General features: G+C 35.5%; 1 protein-coding gene across 1 annotated transcript in view; it reads right to left on the reverse strand.

Moving 5' to 3' along the window:
- Positions 1 to 20000, reverse strand: part of met (MET proto-oncogene, receptor tyrosine kinase) — a 77372-nt gene that overhangs the window by 51839 nt on the left and 5533 nt on the right. Inside the window, exon 3 of the mRNA XM_088996220.1 lies at positions 18619 to 18816. Coding sequence (XP_088852346.1) covers positions 18619 to 18816 — 198 coding nt within the window. The remainder of the gene's footprint in view (positions 1 to 18618; positions 18817 to 20000) is intronic.

Below are 20000 nucleotides of genomic sequence, written 5' to 3' on the forward strand. Positions count from 1 at the left end.
TTTCTGTGCTCGAGCAGCCCCTCATCTTAAACGGACACTTTGACCTCTGGTAGGATACGATTTCTCATGTTAAACCGCTAAGAGGCTAACAGGCTAACAGGTGGTATGCTAACGCACGGCAAGATTACTGAATATGGGAAGGGTTTTTAGTTCTATTGAGAATACACCAATGAGAATCCATGCTAACAGTCAGTATGCTAACTCGGAGAAAGACACCTCGCTAGCTAGCGAAAGACTTGAAATCTTGCTATGTCGAGGGTATATGTCCTATATCGGATGAATTGTGATAATATTGTTTCAAGTCGATGTAATAAAACATACAATAAGTTATCGACTTAAAGGACAATTGACGCCTCCGGACAAGTTGTGTCCATAATTTGTAAAATCACTTCAAATGACTTCTAATGAGCGTATTTTACAAAGATTCCACCGCATATAGCTATATTTTACGTTTTAAGACTCGCGCTGAATATTCAGGAAGTCTAGTTTTCGAGTTGATGACGATGCCTGACGTGACGTCACTAAAGGAACGCCCCTGACCGAGAAAACAACACACAATGCATTGTGGGTACTTTTTTTGGTCTGAAAACTTCGCGTTGATCCGTGTTGATGGCGAAAATAGAAGGAAAACATAAATAACGCAATGGTGAATTGTGGGTTGCACCAAGACTACTATTTGATACTCGTTGACACAAATTCCCAGCAGACAAATCCGCCCATTTCCAACGGAGCTTGGGCGCCATCTTGTGCATTTTCTGGGATGCTACATTAGAGTCCTGACGGCTCGAATTGATACGGAAGGACTTTTTTAATCGATTGCAAACATGCATGCTTTCCTCTTCAGAACTATTTGAATCATATTCATAACTGGATGAGTAACAAGAAACCATTTTCCCTGAATCTGAAACAATTGTTTTGATTCTAGAGCAAGGCAAGACGTCCTGGTGTGACGTCACGAACAAGGGGGCGGGACCTCCTGAAACTCGCCATCTCCGAGGTTATTTTGAAGTAGTTTTGGGAAACTTTAACTCATTTTTATTGGTGTTTTGCATTTGACTAAAAATATCAGCCTGCGTGTTTTGGGTATTTTAGATGCTAGAAAACGTTTTTCTGATGTCAGTAAGGTCCAAAAAAAATGGTGTCGGTTGTCATTTAAATGCGAAACTATATAAGGCACAACAATAACATATGTAATAGCTTATTTTGAAGTCGGATGCTATCTCAAATGAGAGTCGATCTCATGCTAACATGCTCACAACACGTTCGCTGACGTTCTTGAACCAAAATAAAGTCGTAGCCGATGGAATGGATGACCTTTGAACTGGGGATCTAGTGAACTTGGAGAGGTTGCTAGCTTAAGGGCGTGCGCGAAAGCGAAAGGACTGTGGGGCACACGTGCGTGTCCACCTGCACTCTCTGAACACACGTCCATTTGCAACTCGACTCTGGGAGTTATACGCATTTGTTGCGCCACGCGTGCCCGCCATTGTCTACGTGCTAATGTCAGTAGAAAAAAGGGCGACAATGAGGCACACAGACACAAGATGACAACAACATTTACACCGTAACCGCCTGTTGCCAGGCAGAATCCAGCCAACGGGAGCACAAGTTGTCTGTTGGGTTTTCCGTTATCGAATTTGTCAGTGAGTTAACCTGGCTAGGCTAAATATTAAAAAATATTACTTTCGCGAGTGGAATTTATCCGGTGACATCATCCCAGATGTGTACCCCCTGTCCGGTCATCTCATACCGTTTTCTGACAAGCGGGAAATGGACTGCTGACATTCCAAACACACATAGGGCGCACCGCCATTTTTTGATGAAGTGGCGGGTGAAGAATGTCGTCGTTGCTGCAGAGACTCTTGAGTATTCCCGAACTTTTCTATTCGCATACTTTCCGACAGCATGGAAGCAAACAAGCAATGTCAGCAGGTCATTGTGGAGACAAAAAAATGTTCTGCTTGGGAGCGCCGGAATCTTCCTGAGGACAGATCCATCAAACACTCCTTAGCCAAGTGCACTCCTTCATTCATTCATTTGTTCATTCATTAATCAGCAAAGCATGTGATCGGCATTAGAAACATCTAGAAAACGACTTTCACTTACAGGACTGAACCGTGATTGACCCAAATCGAAACCCAGTCATCCGATTATAAATCATCGGACTCGGACAAGCAAGTCAGAATCAAAACAAAGACTTAAACGCTGGAACCAGGAACAAAATCCAGATGTCAGTACCATGAGCAAGAACCATGGGTAGACTTGATGTTTAGAACCAGCAACCAGATTCAGAAATTAGAGCTCTAATCCAAAATCTGAGGCAAGATCGAGAAATGTGAGTCCGTCAAGAGTCAGAACCAGAAGCCAAAACAATGTAAGTTAGAAACCAAAGCTAGAACCAAAGAGGGTTAATGGTCTATGACCAGATTCAGGACTTATTGGTATACAGAGTTACAAGACGGATCAAAACCAACAGTCAGAATCTAGATTTAGAAACCAGAAGTTGAACCAAGAGTACAAATCTGAAGATGGAATCCAGACTCAAAACTGATGTTGAGAGCCAGAAATGACAACAAGTGACCGACCAAAGGGGAAAAAAATGGCCTCCTTGGTACATCCTGGTTGGCTGCTGTTCGCAACTTCCAACCATTGGCAAAGTTGCACCGGGACTGGAAAAGACCTCAAGGCTTGACTGCCGATCTTTGTCGCACACCAAAACAGCAGCACCAAGCAAGACATCTAAAAGTGATTTACTTCACTCCAAAGAAGTCATTAAGACCCTAGCGGCGGAAAATGTGAAAACTGGTTATTCGGACGGAATCTTGAAAGGGTTATGCTCGTTTTGAATTTGACAGGTAGTTTTTATTTAGTTTCAATTTTGTTGTTTTTTTTTTCAATTCAGTTAGTTTTCATTAATTCGTGTTTTTCTTTTTCTTTTTTCTTTTAAATATGGACTATTTGTTGACGACCTTCTTCAGTAGCGGCAGATGTACTGTATAGCAATATGAAATAAATATATTACAACGGAACCCTAAAACTTAATGAATGATAAAAAAAAACATTATTTAGGTGTTTATTTACTTATAAATCAACATATGTATTTATTTATTTATGTATTTATTTATATAGTAGGTTTTTAATGTATTGTACTGTTTGTATGTATGTATGTATGCATGTATGTATGTATTTATTTATTTATTCATGTATTGATTTATGTATGTATGTATGTATGTATGTATGTATGTGTGCATGTATATTTGCATGTATGTTTGCATGTATGTATGTATGTATGTGTGCATGTATATATGGATGTATGTATGTATGTATGTATGTATGTATGTATGTATGTATGTATGTATGTGTGCATGTATATATGTATGTATGTATGTATGTATGTATGTATGTATGTATGTATGTATTTATTTATCTATTTATCTATCTACTGTATTTATTTATTATTACGTACACATACATACATGTATGCATGATGTATTTATTTATTTATTTATTCATGTATGTATGTATGTATGTATGTATGTATGCATGTATGTTTGTATGTATGTTTGTATGTATGTATGTATGTATGTATGTATGTATGTATGTATGTATGTATGTATGTATGTATGTATGTATGTATGTGTGCATGTATATATGTATGTATGTATGTATGTATGTATGTATGTATTTATTTATCTATTTATCTATCTACTGTATTTATTTATTATTACGTACACATACATACATGTATGCATGATGTATTTATTTATTAATTAATTTATTTATTTACTAGGTTTTTAATTTATGTCTGTCTGTGTCTGTCTGTCTGTCGGTCGGTCGGAAGGTAGGTAGGTAGGTATGTATGCTTGCATGCATGTACTGTATTGTACTGTATGTATGCATGTATGCTTGCATGCATGTACTGTATGTATGTATGTATGTATGTATGTATGTATGTATGTGTTTATTTATTTATTATTTATTTAATTATTTGTAATTCACCAGAATAACTTTAAATCCCGCCTATGCAAACAACCCGTGCAAAATTTCCCCATTTTGCATGGAGTTGCCTGGAACTCGTGTTTATGCAAATGAAGGGGCTGGGCTCAAAATGCAAAACACACTCTTTTGTGTACCGGATTCTGGTGGTGAACTCGACCAGGAAGTGAAAAACCTCAAATGTTGCTCTCAAGACTGTAGTTTTGAATGAGGTATTGTCTGTGTACGACTATCTGTGCGACTCCTTTATTTGAGTGTGCACACGTAGGCACAGTAACATGCACACACATGCGCAAACACACACACACACACACACACACACACACACACACACACTCAGAAAAAGGGTGCTGGCATTGTGCTAGGATTACGTCGGAATGAGATGTCTAAAGCAGATGTTTGCCAGACTGTCAAAACACGCGCCCATGTGACCTCGGACCTTGAGATCCCCTTTTTTTTGGATGAGATAGCGTTCAAAGCGATCACTTTCTCGTTCTGACAGAAGAGTTTTTCGAGTAAAGACTTATGTGAAAGAGTACAAAATCAAATCTGGTTGCTTTAATTGCGGCTTGATATTCCAGGCAACGGTTCCATCGTTTCTCATGTTTTTTTTTCTCTTCTGTTTCCCATGTATGCGTGCATAAGGCCACGCAAAGCTTTCAATTAGTAGCTGGAGTAGAAACTCAGCGGCCGCAGGGCAGCAGGCCGAGTCGGACTCTGTGATTACAATTTTTTTTCAAAGGGCAGGAAACGACAGAGGTCCCATGTCAGCGAGAGGGGGGAACAAAATAAAATGAACGGTGGACGACATCGGTTTGGGAGTTTTTGGCGAGGACGGGATGAAGACACCTGTTCAAGGGGGAGGAGCCTATACCAGGTATTTTTGGGGAGAAGGTGCTTACTTAGGTTACTTCCGGTTGAGTGAACGCTGGCGCGTGTAGCTGCCGCTGCTCACCCGCAGAAAAAAAGTATCCTGTGACCCTAAAGCACAGGTGTCAAAGTCAAGGCCCGTGGGCCAAATCCGGCCCGCCACATCATTTTTTTCGGCCCGCGAAAGCAAATCGAACTTGTTAAATTCCATGATGATTGCTAAAATCTAAGCCAAAATTTCATATTTTTGGATGTCAACCAAAATAAAAGTCATTATTCTTGACTTCAGATTTGAAAACGAGTTATTCATTAATTTGCTGTGTGCTCTATATGTAATATTTGAAGGGATTTAAACATTCTAATGGGTTTCCCAAATTCATAACGGCCCTCGAGAGGAAACCATAACTACAATGTGGCCTGCGGCAAAAAATGACTTTGACACCCCTGCCCTAAGGTGTCCTTGAGAGTTTTGAAAAGTGCTTATAAATGGAACATATTATCATTATCATTATCGCTATCATTATTATTATTATTATTATTATTATTAACAACAGCTGAATCTGTAACAAAGCGCTAACATGGAAATTCAACAAGAACTTTATTATTATTATTATTATTATTATTATTATTATTATTAATAACAGCGGAAGCTGTAACAAAGCACTAACATGGAAATTCAACAAGAAATTCAATATTATTATTATTATTTTAATTACTATTTTAATTATTATTATTATTATTATTATTATTATTATTAACAACAGCTGAAGCTGTAACAAAACAGTAACATGGAAATTCAACAAGAAATTCATTATTATAATTATTTTAATTACTATTATTATTATTATTATTACTATTATTATTACTATTATTATTACTATTATTATTACTACTATTACTACAACAATTACAATTACAATTATTATTATTATTATCATTATTATTATTACCCTGAACTGGTTGTTAGCCAATCGCAGGGCACATAGAGAGGAACAACCATCCAAACTCTTTAGACAATTTCAAGCATTCAATCAGCCTGCCGTGCATGATTTTGGAATGTGGGAGGAAACCGGAGTACCCGGAGAAAAGCCACCTGGAGAACATGCAAACTCCATACAGAGGTTGAAGCTGGAATCGAACATGATACTGTGAGGTCGAAACACTAACCACTCAACCACCAGGCCGTTTAAGTTGGATAAAACCTGTCAATATTGGCTAATAGCTGCCCTTATAAATTCTCGTATAAAAGTTGAACGCATTATTTGAAATGATAAAAAAAAATAACGCTAACACAGGCGGAAATGCAGACAGCTAGCTTACCGCGCATGTGCACGTTATGCCTTTATCAATCTGACCGTACGCAGCGATAAAAAAAAAAAAAAAAAAATATGCGATTGAGGATTACTTTTGCTGGTTTGCTGTGACAATAGTAGCGATCGGCGGCGACATTGTTGTTAGCTACCAGCGTTTGAACCATAAGTCTTTGTAAGATCGGTTCACAATTTTTAGTTTTTTCCCGTATAAAAGTTGTAGTACGGGGTACACAATTGCAGACACACATGTCAACCATTTTTTATGGGGGGGGAGGGGTGTCTGGCTGCTGCTTATTTCCCAGCGAGACGGACAGCTTGCAGTTTGACACCCCCCCCAACCTCCTGGCACGTTATCTGGAATAAGATAACGCGTTTGTTCGTTTGTCCGTTTGTTCTTGGACAACAAGAAAAAAAAAGCGAACACCCGGGTTTGATCATTAACCAAACGGAGCCACGATGTGGACTTGTGTGTGTGTGTTTGTATGACTAGTCATGTGAGGACCACTAACATTTTATACCATACGTAGTGAGGACTTTTTATGACAAGTGAGGACCTTTTGGCCAGTCCTCACAAGTTTTTCATTCTAAAGGCTTCTAGACTCGAGTCTAGAGGGTCTATATATGCATCTGTTAACGTTTCAGAGAGGTCCTCACAAAATCACCCAAAATGATTTTTTTTTTGGTGTGTATTTTCATTTCACTTGGATACACACACGTTTTATTCATTGTGTGTGTTTATTCGTGTGTGTGTGTGTGTGTGTGTGTGAGGTTAACAAAAGGAAAAAGTTCATATCACAAAAAGTAAAACAATATTTTAACCAAATTCACTACAGGGGTGAGGACTTTGAATGTGCCCATTTGAAACCTCACTCCTGCTGTTATTTCAGTTTCAAGTCCACTTTTTATTTCTTTGTTTTTAAAGAAGTTGAAGTGGGAAATGGGGTGACATCTGGTTTTCAAATGCAACACTAGTTCTTCTCTAAACTTATCAGCAACGGTGGTCCTCACTCGTTATCTGGAGTTATCCGGACCTCACGAAACTTGAAACAGGAATGTGTGTGTGTGTGTGTGTGTGTGTGTGTGTGTGTGTGTGTGTGTGTGTGTGTGTGTGTGTGAAGAGAGTCTATGAGAGGCACATTTTGAAATTAGGTCCCCACGGGGCAAATCCCTCACACACCTCATTCCCACCATTTAGCAAAAACGTGGAAGTGTGTGTGTGTGCATATATGTGTGTGTGTGTGTGTGTGTTAGTGTATGTGTGGAAGAGAGTCGAGGAGAGGCACATTTTGAAATTGGGTCCCCACAGGAATATTCCATCACACACCACGTCCCCACCATGTCGCAAAAACATGTGTGTGTGTGTGCATGTCAAAAATAGCTTTGGGTCCAGAAGGGGTCCAGAAGGGACTGATAACTGTTTGGGTTCATCATTTCACCCCAAAATTTGGGTCCAATTCATAACTCACCAAACAATTTTATTCCATTTGAGTTGGGGGCGAGGGGCGGTGGCTCAAACAGCTCAAATTGTTGTGTGGCTTCTTAACCTGACCAAGCGTTTTGGGTTCATCTTAAATCAAAAGGCAAACAATGGCAGCAGCCATTTTGTTTGTCGGATTGGGTAATCTCTGATTCATGCTAGTCGTTTGTGCTCATGTAGCGTGACCGGAGATGGATGCAGAGATGCGATGCGTGGAACAAAAGCGGGACAGGACGGGGCAAGATGGGATCAAAACATTCATTCTTTAGCGCCTGCCGGGAAACCCGCCCTTACCGCTGCCCCGTCGACGACGCTGGCACGACGTGTCGGAGCACGCTTGGAGCCGAAAACCGAAAGGACGTAGTAACGGAGAACCCAATTTTGCCTCGCGCTAAAGAATAAAAACTTCAAAGAACCTAAGAAATGTAAACCCGAAAATTAAATAATGGCACTGATTGCAGCATAAAAGGTGTGAGTGCCAAAGTTTTGGAATCCAAATAACGATTGTTTAGCGCTGGAACTGTCGCGGCTTGGAATTGAAGCGGATTTACGTGGGACAGGAGATGTGAGACAATCTTTTTTTCGGCTACAACTTTGTGTTTGCTTTCAACATTTAGCTTGTAGCAGACGTGCACATTTTAGCATGATGATAATTGTAATTAGTAAGTGAGTTTGGTCAAAAAGAGCTCAGAAAGTCTGTAAACATGTTGCTGATCGTTTTCCAAAATAAAAGCAGATGTTTGGAAATTGTTCATTTTGGAAAGAAAAAAAAACAGTTGAAAGCACACCCTCATAAAAATTATTGCAACTGTGGACAATCATTGCAGGGACCAAGAGTTTAATTAATTAATTAATTAATTAATCAATTGTGCGTTTACATTCTTTGGGGCATACAGTGATACCTTGGCTTACGAATTTAATTGGTTCCCAGACAGAGTGTGTAAGGCAAAAAGTGTGTATACCAAAAAATCATTTCCCATAGGAAACCATTAAAATGAGATTAATCCGTTCCCAGGGCCCCATAAAACATAATTTTCTACTTTCTAATTTTCTAAGCCTTAAAATTACACAAAACATACCTGATTTTATGTATAATCAAGGGGCTATGGTATTATAATTAAAGAAATAAACTGTACTATATGATAAAGTCGTTTTATTTACCTTTGTGGTGGTCGTTGATGGCTTGATGGAATGGAGTGGCCGCTTTCCTCAGCATTAAACACTTGATGAGGAACGTAGCCTTCTTTCTTTCTAATTTTACCTTGTTCCTCATCAATTATGTTTTGTTTAGCTGGGTTGATAGCTTTTTGCATCAAGTCTACAGATGGCGTGCGCGGGTTATTTGTGGAGGCTGATTGATGAGATATTTTAACCTTGCAGTCTACACTCTGCCTTTGAACTATCAAAGTTGAAACTCTCTCACTGTCGTCTGTCTATCTCTTTAACGCTTAAACCACCCCCCCTCACTGCTGCGTTCTTGACCAATCACGTGGCTTTAACCGAAGACTGGGGGCGGGGAATAGAGTACGAAAAACAGTCGGCTGCCATTTTGTTGTTAGAAGAACGGGCTCGTTCGCGAACGACACATCACCCTTTGAGGCAGCTCCGTGGACGAAAAAAGTTCGTATGCCAAGGTAAAAGTTTCATAAATGTAACGTTCATAAACCGAAAAGTTCGTAAGCCAAGGGGTTCGTAAACCAAGATATCACTCTATATATATATACAGTAAAGTCTCGTTATATCGATATTCAAGGGAGTCCGAAAAAATATCGATATAACCGGGACTATCCATATATCCGACCCTGTTTGCATGTAATTTTCTCCGTGCGTGCATAGAAATAGTATCGATATAACCGGGACTATCGATATATCCGATATCGATATAACGAGACTTTACTGTATATGTACATTCCCAAAGGAGTTCTGGAGGGGTAGTTAATTAATTAATGAGAGCTTCACATCCACATGTGAGGTCAAAGCGTGGATCGGATTAGCATGGATCGCAAGAAAAAGCAGCAAACGCTGATTGCTTTTAAATTCAATCGCCCGACTGATTGATCGCACGGCGCGCCGCACGCTAGCAGTCCCGCGTTTTGAGCGACGGCCATTTTAATTAGGCCGCACCCCCTTGCTTTTTACAAGCAAGTAAGACAAGGCATTGATTTCACGCCGGCTATGATCCTTTCTCGGGATGAAAAAGAGACAAGCACGGCCGTGATGTATCGGGATGCCGTGTTTTCTAATTGGATGAAATGCACATCGGGGAATATGAATATATATTTGAGAGGCTTGGCGTTTGACACCGCAAGCGCGTTCGTAGCTTCGGTCGAGAAATTAAGAGTCCTAGAAAGATAAAGAGGTTTTTTTTTTCCCTCATCGCACCTAAAGAAAATTAAAACTTTAATTAACAATGCCAACTTTACAAAATTTATTTTCAATGTTTGCAGATTTATCACGAGGATGATTTCTTCAAAATGTATTTTTTTTTTATTTTGAATTTGTTGAGTTGAACGTGCGAAATAGTTTTTGTGTCGTATTTATGATCCTGTCTGTTTGTCTGATCCCTATATGTTTCAGACAATTTTTTTAGTTTTATTTAGAATTTGTTTTTTAACCTTTCGTTTAACTTAAAATGTGCTGTTGATTTATTTTAATTTTTACTCTACTTTAATAAATAAATTAAACTTTTGAAACATTTTCATTTTTACATTTTCTATTGTTTTTTGGGGGGTTGGGATTTATTTAATTATTTTTTGCTTTGTTTCACAATTATGCAATTTAGCTTTTTTTATTTTCTTAATTTTAAAACTTTAATTTTTACTTTTTCTAAATTTTGTTAACTTTTATTTATTGATTGATTTGTTTATTTAGATGTACATGTATTTGTTTTCCTTTATTTTTTCCATTTTCTGTGTAATTGTTTCATTTATTTATTTATGTATTTATTCTTTTACTTTTTAATTGTCTCATTTAATGATTTATTTACTAATTTTATTTATTTATTTATTTATTTATTTTGCCCTTTAGTTTTTTTCATGTATTCATTTTTTTTTTTTTTTTTTTTTTTTTTTGGGGGGGGGGGGTTATTTATTTATTTATTGCTTTTCACAATTGCACATTTTAGCTTTTTCTATTTAATTTTCTTAATTTCTTCTAACTTTTATTCTTCTAACTTTTATTTTTACTGAATTCATGATCACTTTTCTCATACTTTTCTTTCAGTTATTTATTTTCCAGTAGTGTCTTGTATTTTATTTATCCCAAAATGTAAAAGGTATTTTCTATCATAATTTATGATGATCATCATATTTTTCAAAACTTTTTTGATATATATTTTTTTTTTTTTTAAATTCAACTGTGGCTTCTTTTATTTGATCTTTCCCCTTCCCAACCTTCTCCTTTGTCATTGATTAATTATCCATGAATTACATGCGTCATCATCATGTGACTTACCTGAATAAAAATAAACGTAACACCAAAGATTTTTTTTTTTTGTGAGCAGAATTATTCATTGTTGTAATCTTTGGTGTTCTGGTGCCTGGAATTACAGCATTATTTATTTATTTATTTATTATTAATAATAATACATTTAATTTATCATTTTTAATTTGTCACTTTACAGCCACAAGATTAAGTTTTATTCATGTATTTATTTATTTATATGGTATATAGGTTTGATTCGCATACCTATATACTATATGTATATATACATATATATATATATATATATATATTGAGTAAAGCTTGAGTAAAACAGTGAGTGACATTCACTTCAATGAAGAAAACGAGGAAAAATTTTAGATATATATATATATATATATATATATATATATATATATATAAATTATATATATATATATATAATATATATATATAATATATATATATATATAGCAATAAATAATATATATATATATATATATATATATATATATATATATAGCAATAAATAATATATATATATATATAGCAATTAAATAAACCCCAACCCAAAAAACAATAAAACATGTAAAAGTGAAAATGAATCAAAAGTTTAATTTATATATATATATATATATATATATATATATATATATATATATATATATATATATATATATATATATATATATATATATATATATATATATATTAAACTTTTGATTCATTGTTTTACATACATGTTTTATTGTTTTTTGGGTTGGGGTTTATTTATTTATTTATTGCTTTGTTTCACAATTATGCAATTTAGCTTTTTTATTTTCTTAATTTTAAAAATTTAATTTGTGCTTTTTTATATTTATATTTATATATATATAGACATATATCTAAAAAAATTTGCGCGTTTTTTTCATTGAAGTGAATGTCACTCACTGTTTCACTCAAGCAAACAACGGTTGTCGCCCCGAAAATCCAGCAATGTGTGAGTCATCATTAAAAACATCCATCACGCACTGGAATTAGGAGGCTCGCTGGCGATGACAACTACCACTTAAAAAAGTTCAAACCTGCTTTTTTTCCGCTTTGCTTTCAAAGCTCTCCAGATTCCTACTGGGACTTTTAGTTTTTTTTTCTCCGTCCCCATAAAAAAAAAAAAAACACACACGACCAAAATAAGCTTGTATGCAATGGAGTCTCCAGACAATCTTTATGAATTTATGACACCTTATCATATCTCAGCCCGGCGCTACCTGCCAGCTGCTCGCCTAAGGGCTCGTAAACATATCTTTTTTTTTTTTAACCGTTAATTATAACTTCCAATAATTTAGACATCTTTTAAAGGCACCGCTGAGTTGGACAGCTGCATGACAATCTTCTGTCTATTGTGGACCATCCACAGTGTCCTTCTGTCCGCCCGTCGCAGCCTCCCTCCCGCATCCATGCATCCATTTTTTATCCATCCCTCCATCCGCCTGTCTGTCTCCGCATTTCTGTCTATTCCTGCCTTCAAACTGGCGACCTCCTTCACCTTCATCAGCATTTCCCTCCATCCATCCATATTCATGTGTTTATTTATTTATTTGTTTTTTCATTGATTGTTTATTTTTTTTTATTAATTAATTATTTGATTTATTTATTTTATTATTCATTCATTTCTGTTTATTTATTTGTTTGTTTTTAATTGTTTTGGTCCTTTATTTCTTTCCTTTTTTTGTTTAATTGTTTCGTTATTTGTTTAGTTAATTAGTTATTTGTTTGTTTCCTTTATTTTGTCATTTATTGTTTAGTTTACATGTATTTATCTATTTATGTATTTATTTGTTTTTTTTTTCCTTTATTTTGTATTTTTTTGGTTGAATTGTTTCATTTGTTTATTTATTTATTTTTATTTTTTTTGTCCCTTTCTTTTTTCCTTTATTGTTTATTTGTTTCTTTATTTATTTAGTTAATTAGATATTTGTTTTATTTTAGTTATTTGTTTGTTCCCTTTATTTTGTCATTTATTGTTTACTTTTACATGTATGTATTTATTTATTCATTTATTTGTTTATTTTTTTCCCTTTATTTTGTAATTTATTGTTGAATTGTTTCATTTGTTTATTTTTTATATGTATTATTTTTCCTTTATTTTTTCCTTTATTTTTTAATTGTTTCATTTATTTATTTGTTTGTTTTGTCCTTTATTTTTCATGTTTTGTTTAATTGTTTTATTTATTGATTGATTGATTGATTGATTGATTGATTGATTGATTGATTGATATTCTGTTTTTCTCCCTTTATTTTTCTTTTTTTTTCATTTAATTATTCTCTTATTTATTTATTTGTTTATTTTTCTTCAATCTGACTTTTGCTTTTTAAATTAGTAAGTTAGATTTCATTGTTTATTTTAAAAAGCATGTTTGTTTCTTTTTTGTTATTTCAAAACGGGATTGCTTATTTTGTTTTAGTTTTAAATTTAGATTTTTAAAATATAAAGAGTCTGTTGATTGCAGGAAAAACATTTTAGTGAAATAACTAAATATGTAATGAAGTACACTACAGATATCCTCTGATTGTTCGTCTGTATCGATATAAAAAAAAAATGGAAAAAAAACAATGAATGATCCCAAAACAACATGTTTGCTATTACAGTCAAACCTCGGTTTTTGAACGTCTCGGTTCTCATCCCATTCGGTTTCCAACCAAAAGTGTCATATTTTGTATGCCCTGGTATACAACCTAAATTTGGTTCTCAACCAAACTGAGTGCATCTGAATGCATCACTCGACTACCCTCCGCTTCCTTATATGTCACGTCTTCCTCATTGTGACCTACACATTAATATTTGTTGTTTTATTTTTGCGAAAATGCAGACATATTTGGTTAAGATCTCCTGAATAGTATGATTTTAAAGCAAGCAGAGAATGGTTTGAAAAGTTAGTGTGCCCTGTGTTTGCCCAAAGACAACTGGGATAGGTGCCAACCCGTGGCAGAAAGAAAATTGGTGAAAATAAAAGTTTGTTTTTCTACAATTTTACACATGACCTACTCTATTATTAAGTTATTATCCAGTGTATGCGATGAAATAGTTAAAAAGTTGTTTTCTAGACTTTGAACGGATTACGATTTTTTTACATTGATTTTCATGCAAAGTGCTGTTTCGGTTTTTGAACAAATCGTTTTTCGAACAGGTTTCTGAAACACTGTATTCTTGTTTTCTTTTTTAAACATAAGATGCAGTTTAGTTCGTTTTTGTTTGTTTTTAAATTCTATCTCTAGTCTTGTGATTTTTTTTTTGGTAACCATACAGTAGTAACCTTCCCTCCATCCTGCTATACATCCTTTATTGAGCACGTTAGCAGAGTGTTGATGTAATCCGTCATCCCCGTCCGACTGAACAACAAAAGCGACCGACTGACTGACAGTTAGCATGATGAAAAAGTCAACAACCTCACACTCAAAGTGCGATATAAGCTCAATAAAAAGTCAAAGGGATGTCGTTAAGATGAGCGAGCAGAGCAGCAGGTGTTAAGCTTGGCCAAGAGGAACTCGGATGTAAAATACAACCGCTAACATGCTTGAAACGGCTCAGCGTGGTCACGCAATTTCAGGGAACAAAGTATCAAAAAGCCACACTGTCGTCGCAGCACTGTTGATCGCAACACCAGCCGTGGAATTAACTAATAATAATAATAATAATAATAATAATAATAATAATAATAATAATAATAATAATAATAATAATAATAATAATAAATTATAATAGTTTGTGGATTTTAGGCTTTCTGTTTTTTATTCGCATCTGCAAATGTGAACAGTGGTGAAGGACTTTTTCCTTCCCTTTTTGTGACTTGTTTATGATTCTTTTATTTTTGATAGTTTGATTCTTAATAATGTATATAATATATCTAATAATATTGCAGAACCTTTTCTTTTTGAATTCAGAATTTTTGGAGTTTCATTTTATTTTCAATGCCGCACTTGTTATTTTTATTTTCTTTCTTTTTTTAAACCCGATTTTCACTTTTTGCTTTTTTGTAAAGGTATTTTCATTTTTTTCATTTTTTAAGTTATTTTCACTTTTTTCTTTAAAAATATTTAAATGTTTTCTTTTTTAAGTTATTTTCACTTTTTTCTTTTTTAAAAAAATATTTTATTTTTTTATTTTTTTTAAGTTAGTTACACTTTTTTCTTATTTTTTTTTTTTTTAAGTTATTTTCACTTTTTTCTTTTTTTAAAGTTATTTTCATTTTTCTTATTTTTTTAAAGTTATTTTCAAGTTATTTTCACGTTTTTCTTTTTTTAAGTTATTTTTCTTTTTTTCTTTTTTTGTAGTTATTTTCCCTTTTTTTTAAGTTATTATCATTTTTTTTCTTTTTTTTAAGTTACTTTGAAATTTTTTTTTCCAAAGTTATTTTCACTTTTTTTTTTAACCTTTTTTTGGTTTTAGTTTTTGCCATTTTATTATTTGGACTTTTCACCGTCTGCAAATTTTCAATCATGGTGCAGTAGACTCATTTTTTTCTTCTGGTGCCTTCACCATAACCTTATACAGTAGTTTGACTTTCTCATTGCTCATTTCATCGATATCACAGGTGTCAAAGTCAAAGCCTGGGGCCCAAATTTGGCCCGCCACATCATTTTATTCGGCCCGCGAAAGCAAATCAAACAGGATGCTTGCTAAATTCCATACTAAAATGTGTAATTGTCCCATGTCAACCACAATAACAGTGGTTATTTTTTTACTTTAAATTTGAAAAGTAGTTACAGGTAACATCCAACTTACGACCAAGTTCCGTTCCAACCAAACAAAATGGTCGTAAATCGAAATATATTCAAGATGTTGAATTGAGACTTGGAGGCGAAATGACTTGAAAACTGCCCTGTCATGAACTCACTTAAAGTTATCTAGCTAGCTACCGAGCTATCTATTGGCTGGCTGGATGGCTATCTGGCTAGCTATCTAGCTAGCTATCTATTAGCTATCTAGCTGGCTATTTGGCGAGCTATCTAATGGCTATCGAATAGCTATCTCTTAGCTGGCTATTTGGCTTGCTATCTAGCTGGCTATCTATTAGCTATCTAGCTATCTATTCGCTAGCCAGCTAGCTAGGGTTGAGTGAACGCTGGCGCGTGTAGCTGCTGCTGCTCACCCACAGAAAACAGAGTTTTGAAAGGCGCTTAGAAATCAAATGTATTATTATTACAGTAAAGTCTCGTTATATCGATATTCAAGGGAGTCCGAAAAAATATCGATATAACCGGGAATATCGATATATCCAACCCTGTTTGCATGTAATTTTCTCTGTGCGTGCATAGAAATAGTATCGATATAACCGGGACTATCGATATATCCGATATCGATATAACGAGACTTTACTGGATTATTATTATTATTATTATTATTATTAGAATAATAAAAAACAAAACCCGAACAAATTTGGGAATGGTGCTCTAAGTCATATTTTCAATTCCCGAATCAATTCGTGAATGGCAGTGAATGAGTTAATATGTCTTACAACATGGATCTGGCTTTTTGTACCCCGACGAAGGGGGGCTTCTTCGGTGTAACAATTGGTTGTAAAAAATGTCCACTGTAAATAACCGGCTTTGTGAATGGTATTAGAACATCTCCCGGACACTCATGACAAGGCGTTTTTGAGGTCACATGATCGATCCCGGCAGCGGCGGCGAGCTTTGTCTCCACTCGGTGATACTTTGTCCTAAAATGGACGTTTTACGCGAGCAAAGACGTGAGGGAGAAAAAAAAACAGCAGACGACTGGGCCAAATATGGTCGACAGCGCCGACGCCGTTGCACTTTGAACTCCCGCTTGCGCTTTCATCCGCAAAAAAATCCTAAATTCCATCCACGCGATCACGGAGGAGATCCCGGAAGATAAAACGGCTATAAAAAGGATATGGAAGGCCTCTGAGGCTTTCATGGAAAACATGCATTAAAAAACAAAAATAAATGGCTGCAAATGACTCATTTGCATCCATTTTGAATGGCAACGTTTTCATACTGAGGCAAAAAACTTTGAAGTTTTTGGAGACGTTTTGCATCACGCTCGCACGTTTTTGGGAATCAAATCATATAAAAGCCCGACTTCTAAACATGAGACAAAATGAAATTTTAGGGACCAAGTTTTGTTTTCGTCTTGTGGAAGCACAAATGATGTTAAAAAGATAGAACAATCATTCGCATCCCACCTCAGGACAATTTTTAATGTTTCATGAAGCTACCATGCACGTTTTTGGAATGTTGGGAGGAAACCGGAGTACCTGAAGAAAAGCCGCACAGACACGGGGAGAACATGCAAACTCCACATAGGAAGTCCCAGACCGGGCATCGAACCCTGTACTTCTTAACTAAATTATGTTTTATGGATTGGATTGGATTTGCCTTTATTAGTCTAGTTTATTAGTTATGGGGACCTGGGAACGGATTATTCTCATTTTAATGGTTTCCTATGGGAAATTAATTTTCAGTATACACACTTTTCGCCTTACACACTCTGTCTGGGAACCAATTAAATTCATAAGGCGAGGTATCACTGTACTTTTATAGCTTACCAATAAATGAAACAGACGACCTGTTTCGTTAGTTAAAAGTTAAAGGACAACCGACGTCTCCGGACAAGTTGTGTTCATAATTTGTAAAATGGCTTCAAATGACTTCTACTGAGCGTATTTAAATAAAATTCCACCGCATATAGCTATATTTTACGTTTTAAGACTCGTGCTGAATATTCCGGAAGTCTTGGTTTTGAGTTGGTGACGAGTCCGTATGTGACGTCACTGAAGGAACGCCCCTGACCGAAAAAAAAGGACACATTGTAGCAGTCCTTCCATCACGTCAATGCTTGTTTGGTCTGAAAACCTCGTGTTGCACCAGAAAGAGCCAGAAGAGGGCGTCCAAGATCCATGTAAGGAATTTATCAGCCGGTGGAAACGGGCTGATTCATTCCTCACAGGAGCTCGGTGGCCATTTTCTGCCTCTTTTTGGGTGAGACATTTCCCCCCAATGTTGCTTCAAAATGGCATGGAATAAATTCTTTAATCGATTGCAAACATGTATGCTTTCCTCTTCAGAACTATTTGAATCACATTCATAACTGGATGTGTAACAAGAAAGCATATTCTCCGAATCTGAAGCCATTGTTTTGATTCTAGAGCAATGCAAAACGTCTTGGCGTGATGTCACAAACTGGGGGCGGGACTTTCTGAAAATGCTCAATTCGCAACTCAATTTTTTTTGCAGATTTTGGACACTTTAAGTCATTTTTATTGGTGTTTTGCATTTGACTAAAAATATCATACTGCGTGTTTTGGTTATTTTAGATGCTATAAAACGTTTTTCTGATGTCAGTTAGGAAACAAAAAAGTGACGTCGGTTGTCCTTTAAGACTGATTATTTTTTCGATTGACAGTGATTGACAGTGATTAACTTCATTTTACACTTGCATGGTTCAGTCTAGATGACAGAGTTTGTACGTCAGTGTCACGTTATTTCGAGCTGATATGTTTTCACGATTCAACAGGATGCGAATGGGACACTCACCATGTTGTAGCAGGCCTTGTCATCGGAACCGGTGAAGTGGTACGGGTCCACCGTGTTGCACTTTTGCATGTACATGCGGAACATGTTGTTCAGGTGTTTGATGCTCATGACGCACACGGCCGAGTTGGCGGTGGGATCGCTGGAGTTGGGCTTGCCGCGGGCGAAGGCGGCGAAAAGCACGTCGTCGCCCTCCTCAACCTTCGAGGGAAAAAAAAAAAATCGGGGAAGAAAAAATAATAAAAAAAGATGAAGAAAAGGAAACACAGTCTTTTACTAAATAATAATAAAAAAAAAAACATTTACATATAAAGGAGAATTTTGTAATGGAAAATTCAATGTCTATAATAGGAAATTGTGATTTGAAGAATTGTAAAGAAAAAAAACAACACAAAATAGTCATTTTAATGAAATTATTATTTTTTTATAACCGGGACTATCGATATATCCGACCCTGTTTGCATGTAATTTTCTCCGCGCGTGCATAGAAATAGTATCGATATAACCGGACTATCGATATATCCGATATCCATTTTCCAAAATTACTTTTCCATTAAAGTTTAAATAAAAAACTACAGGCATTCTGTTGAAAATGACCAAAATCATATTTTAATTTAAAATTTAAGTTAAAAGCTATAGTTCTAAAAATGTCATGGATTTTTAAAAATTACATTAAAAAAGCAATGTAAAAAAATCTGAGGAAAAAAAACAAATACCAACGAAAAATTCTGGCCTATTTTATTTTATTTTATTTATGAATTTATCTTTTGTTCATTAATCCCATTGAATTTTTTTTAAAAAAGTGCTGAAATGGTCGCCAGCTAATGACAGTCAGAGAAATAACCCTCACATTCACAAACAATTTAGAGTATTTAACTCATTCACTACCATTCCCAATTTTTTTCTCTCCCACCAGGGGGCAGCATTTTCCTTTTATACAGCTGCCCCAATTTCAAGCTCAAATAACTCCAGAACCATACAATTTAGGAATTAACTCTTGTTTTCTGATGAAATTTACTTTGATTGTGACCACATTAACTCATTCACTGCCATTCCCGAATTTATTCGGGAATTGAAAAGCATGACATTGAGCACCATTCCCGAATATGTTCGTGTTTTGTTTTTTACATGGTTGGGTGCCGATAAAGCGCTGGCCATGGCCTCTGGCAATATTTCTCTTTTCCACAAAGGGCGGCTCTTCCCTTTTTCCCCATGTTAGCGCTTTGTTCCAGCTTCAGCTGTTGTTAAAGCGATACATAAATCAATATGTACCCTGGATGTACTGTATTGTATTTTGTACACCTGCTCCCATTTCAAGCTCAGATAACTCCAGATCCATATAATTTAGGAATTAACTCTTTTTTTTTCCTTCATGAAAGAAGAGA

The sequence above is a fragment of the Hippocampus bargibanti genome, linkage group LG05, assembly GCF_051943395.1.
Source record: "Hippocampus bargibanti isolate YZ-2025 linkage group LG05, ASM5194339v1, whole genome shotgun sequence".
In the NCBI taxonomy this organism is placed as follows: domain Eukaryota; kingdom Metazoa; phylum Chordata; class Actinopteri; order Syngnathiformes; family Syngnathidae; genus Hippocampus; species Hippocampus bargibanti.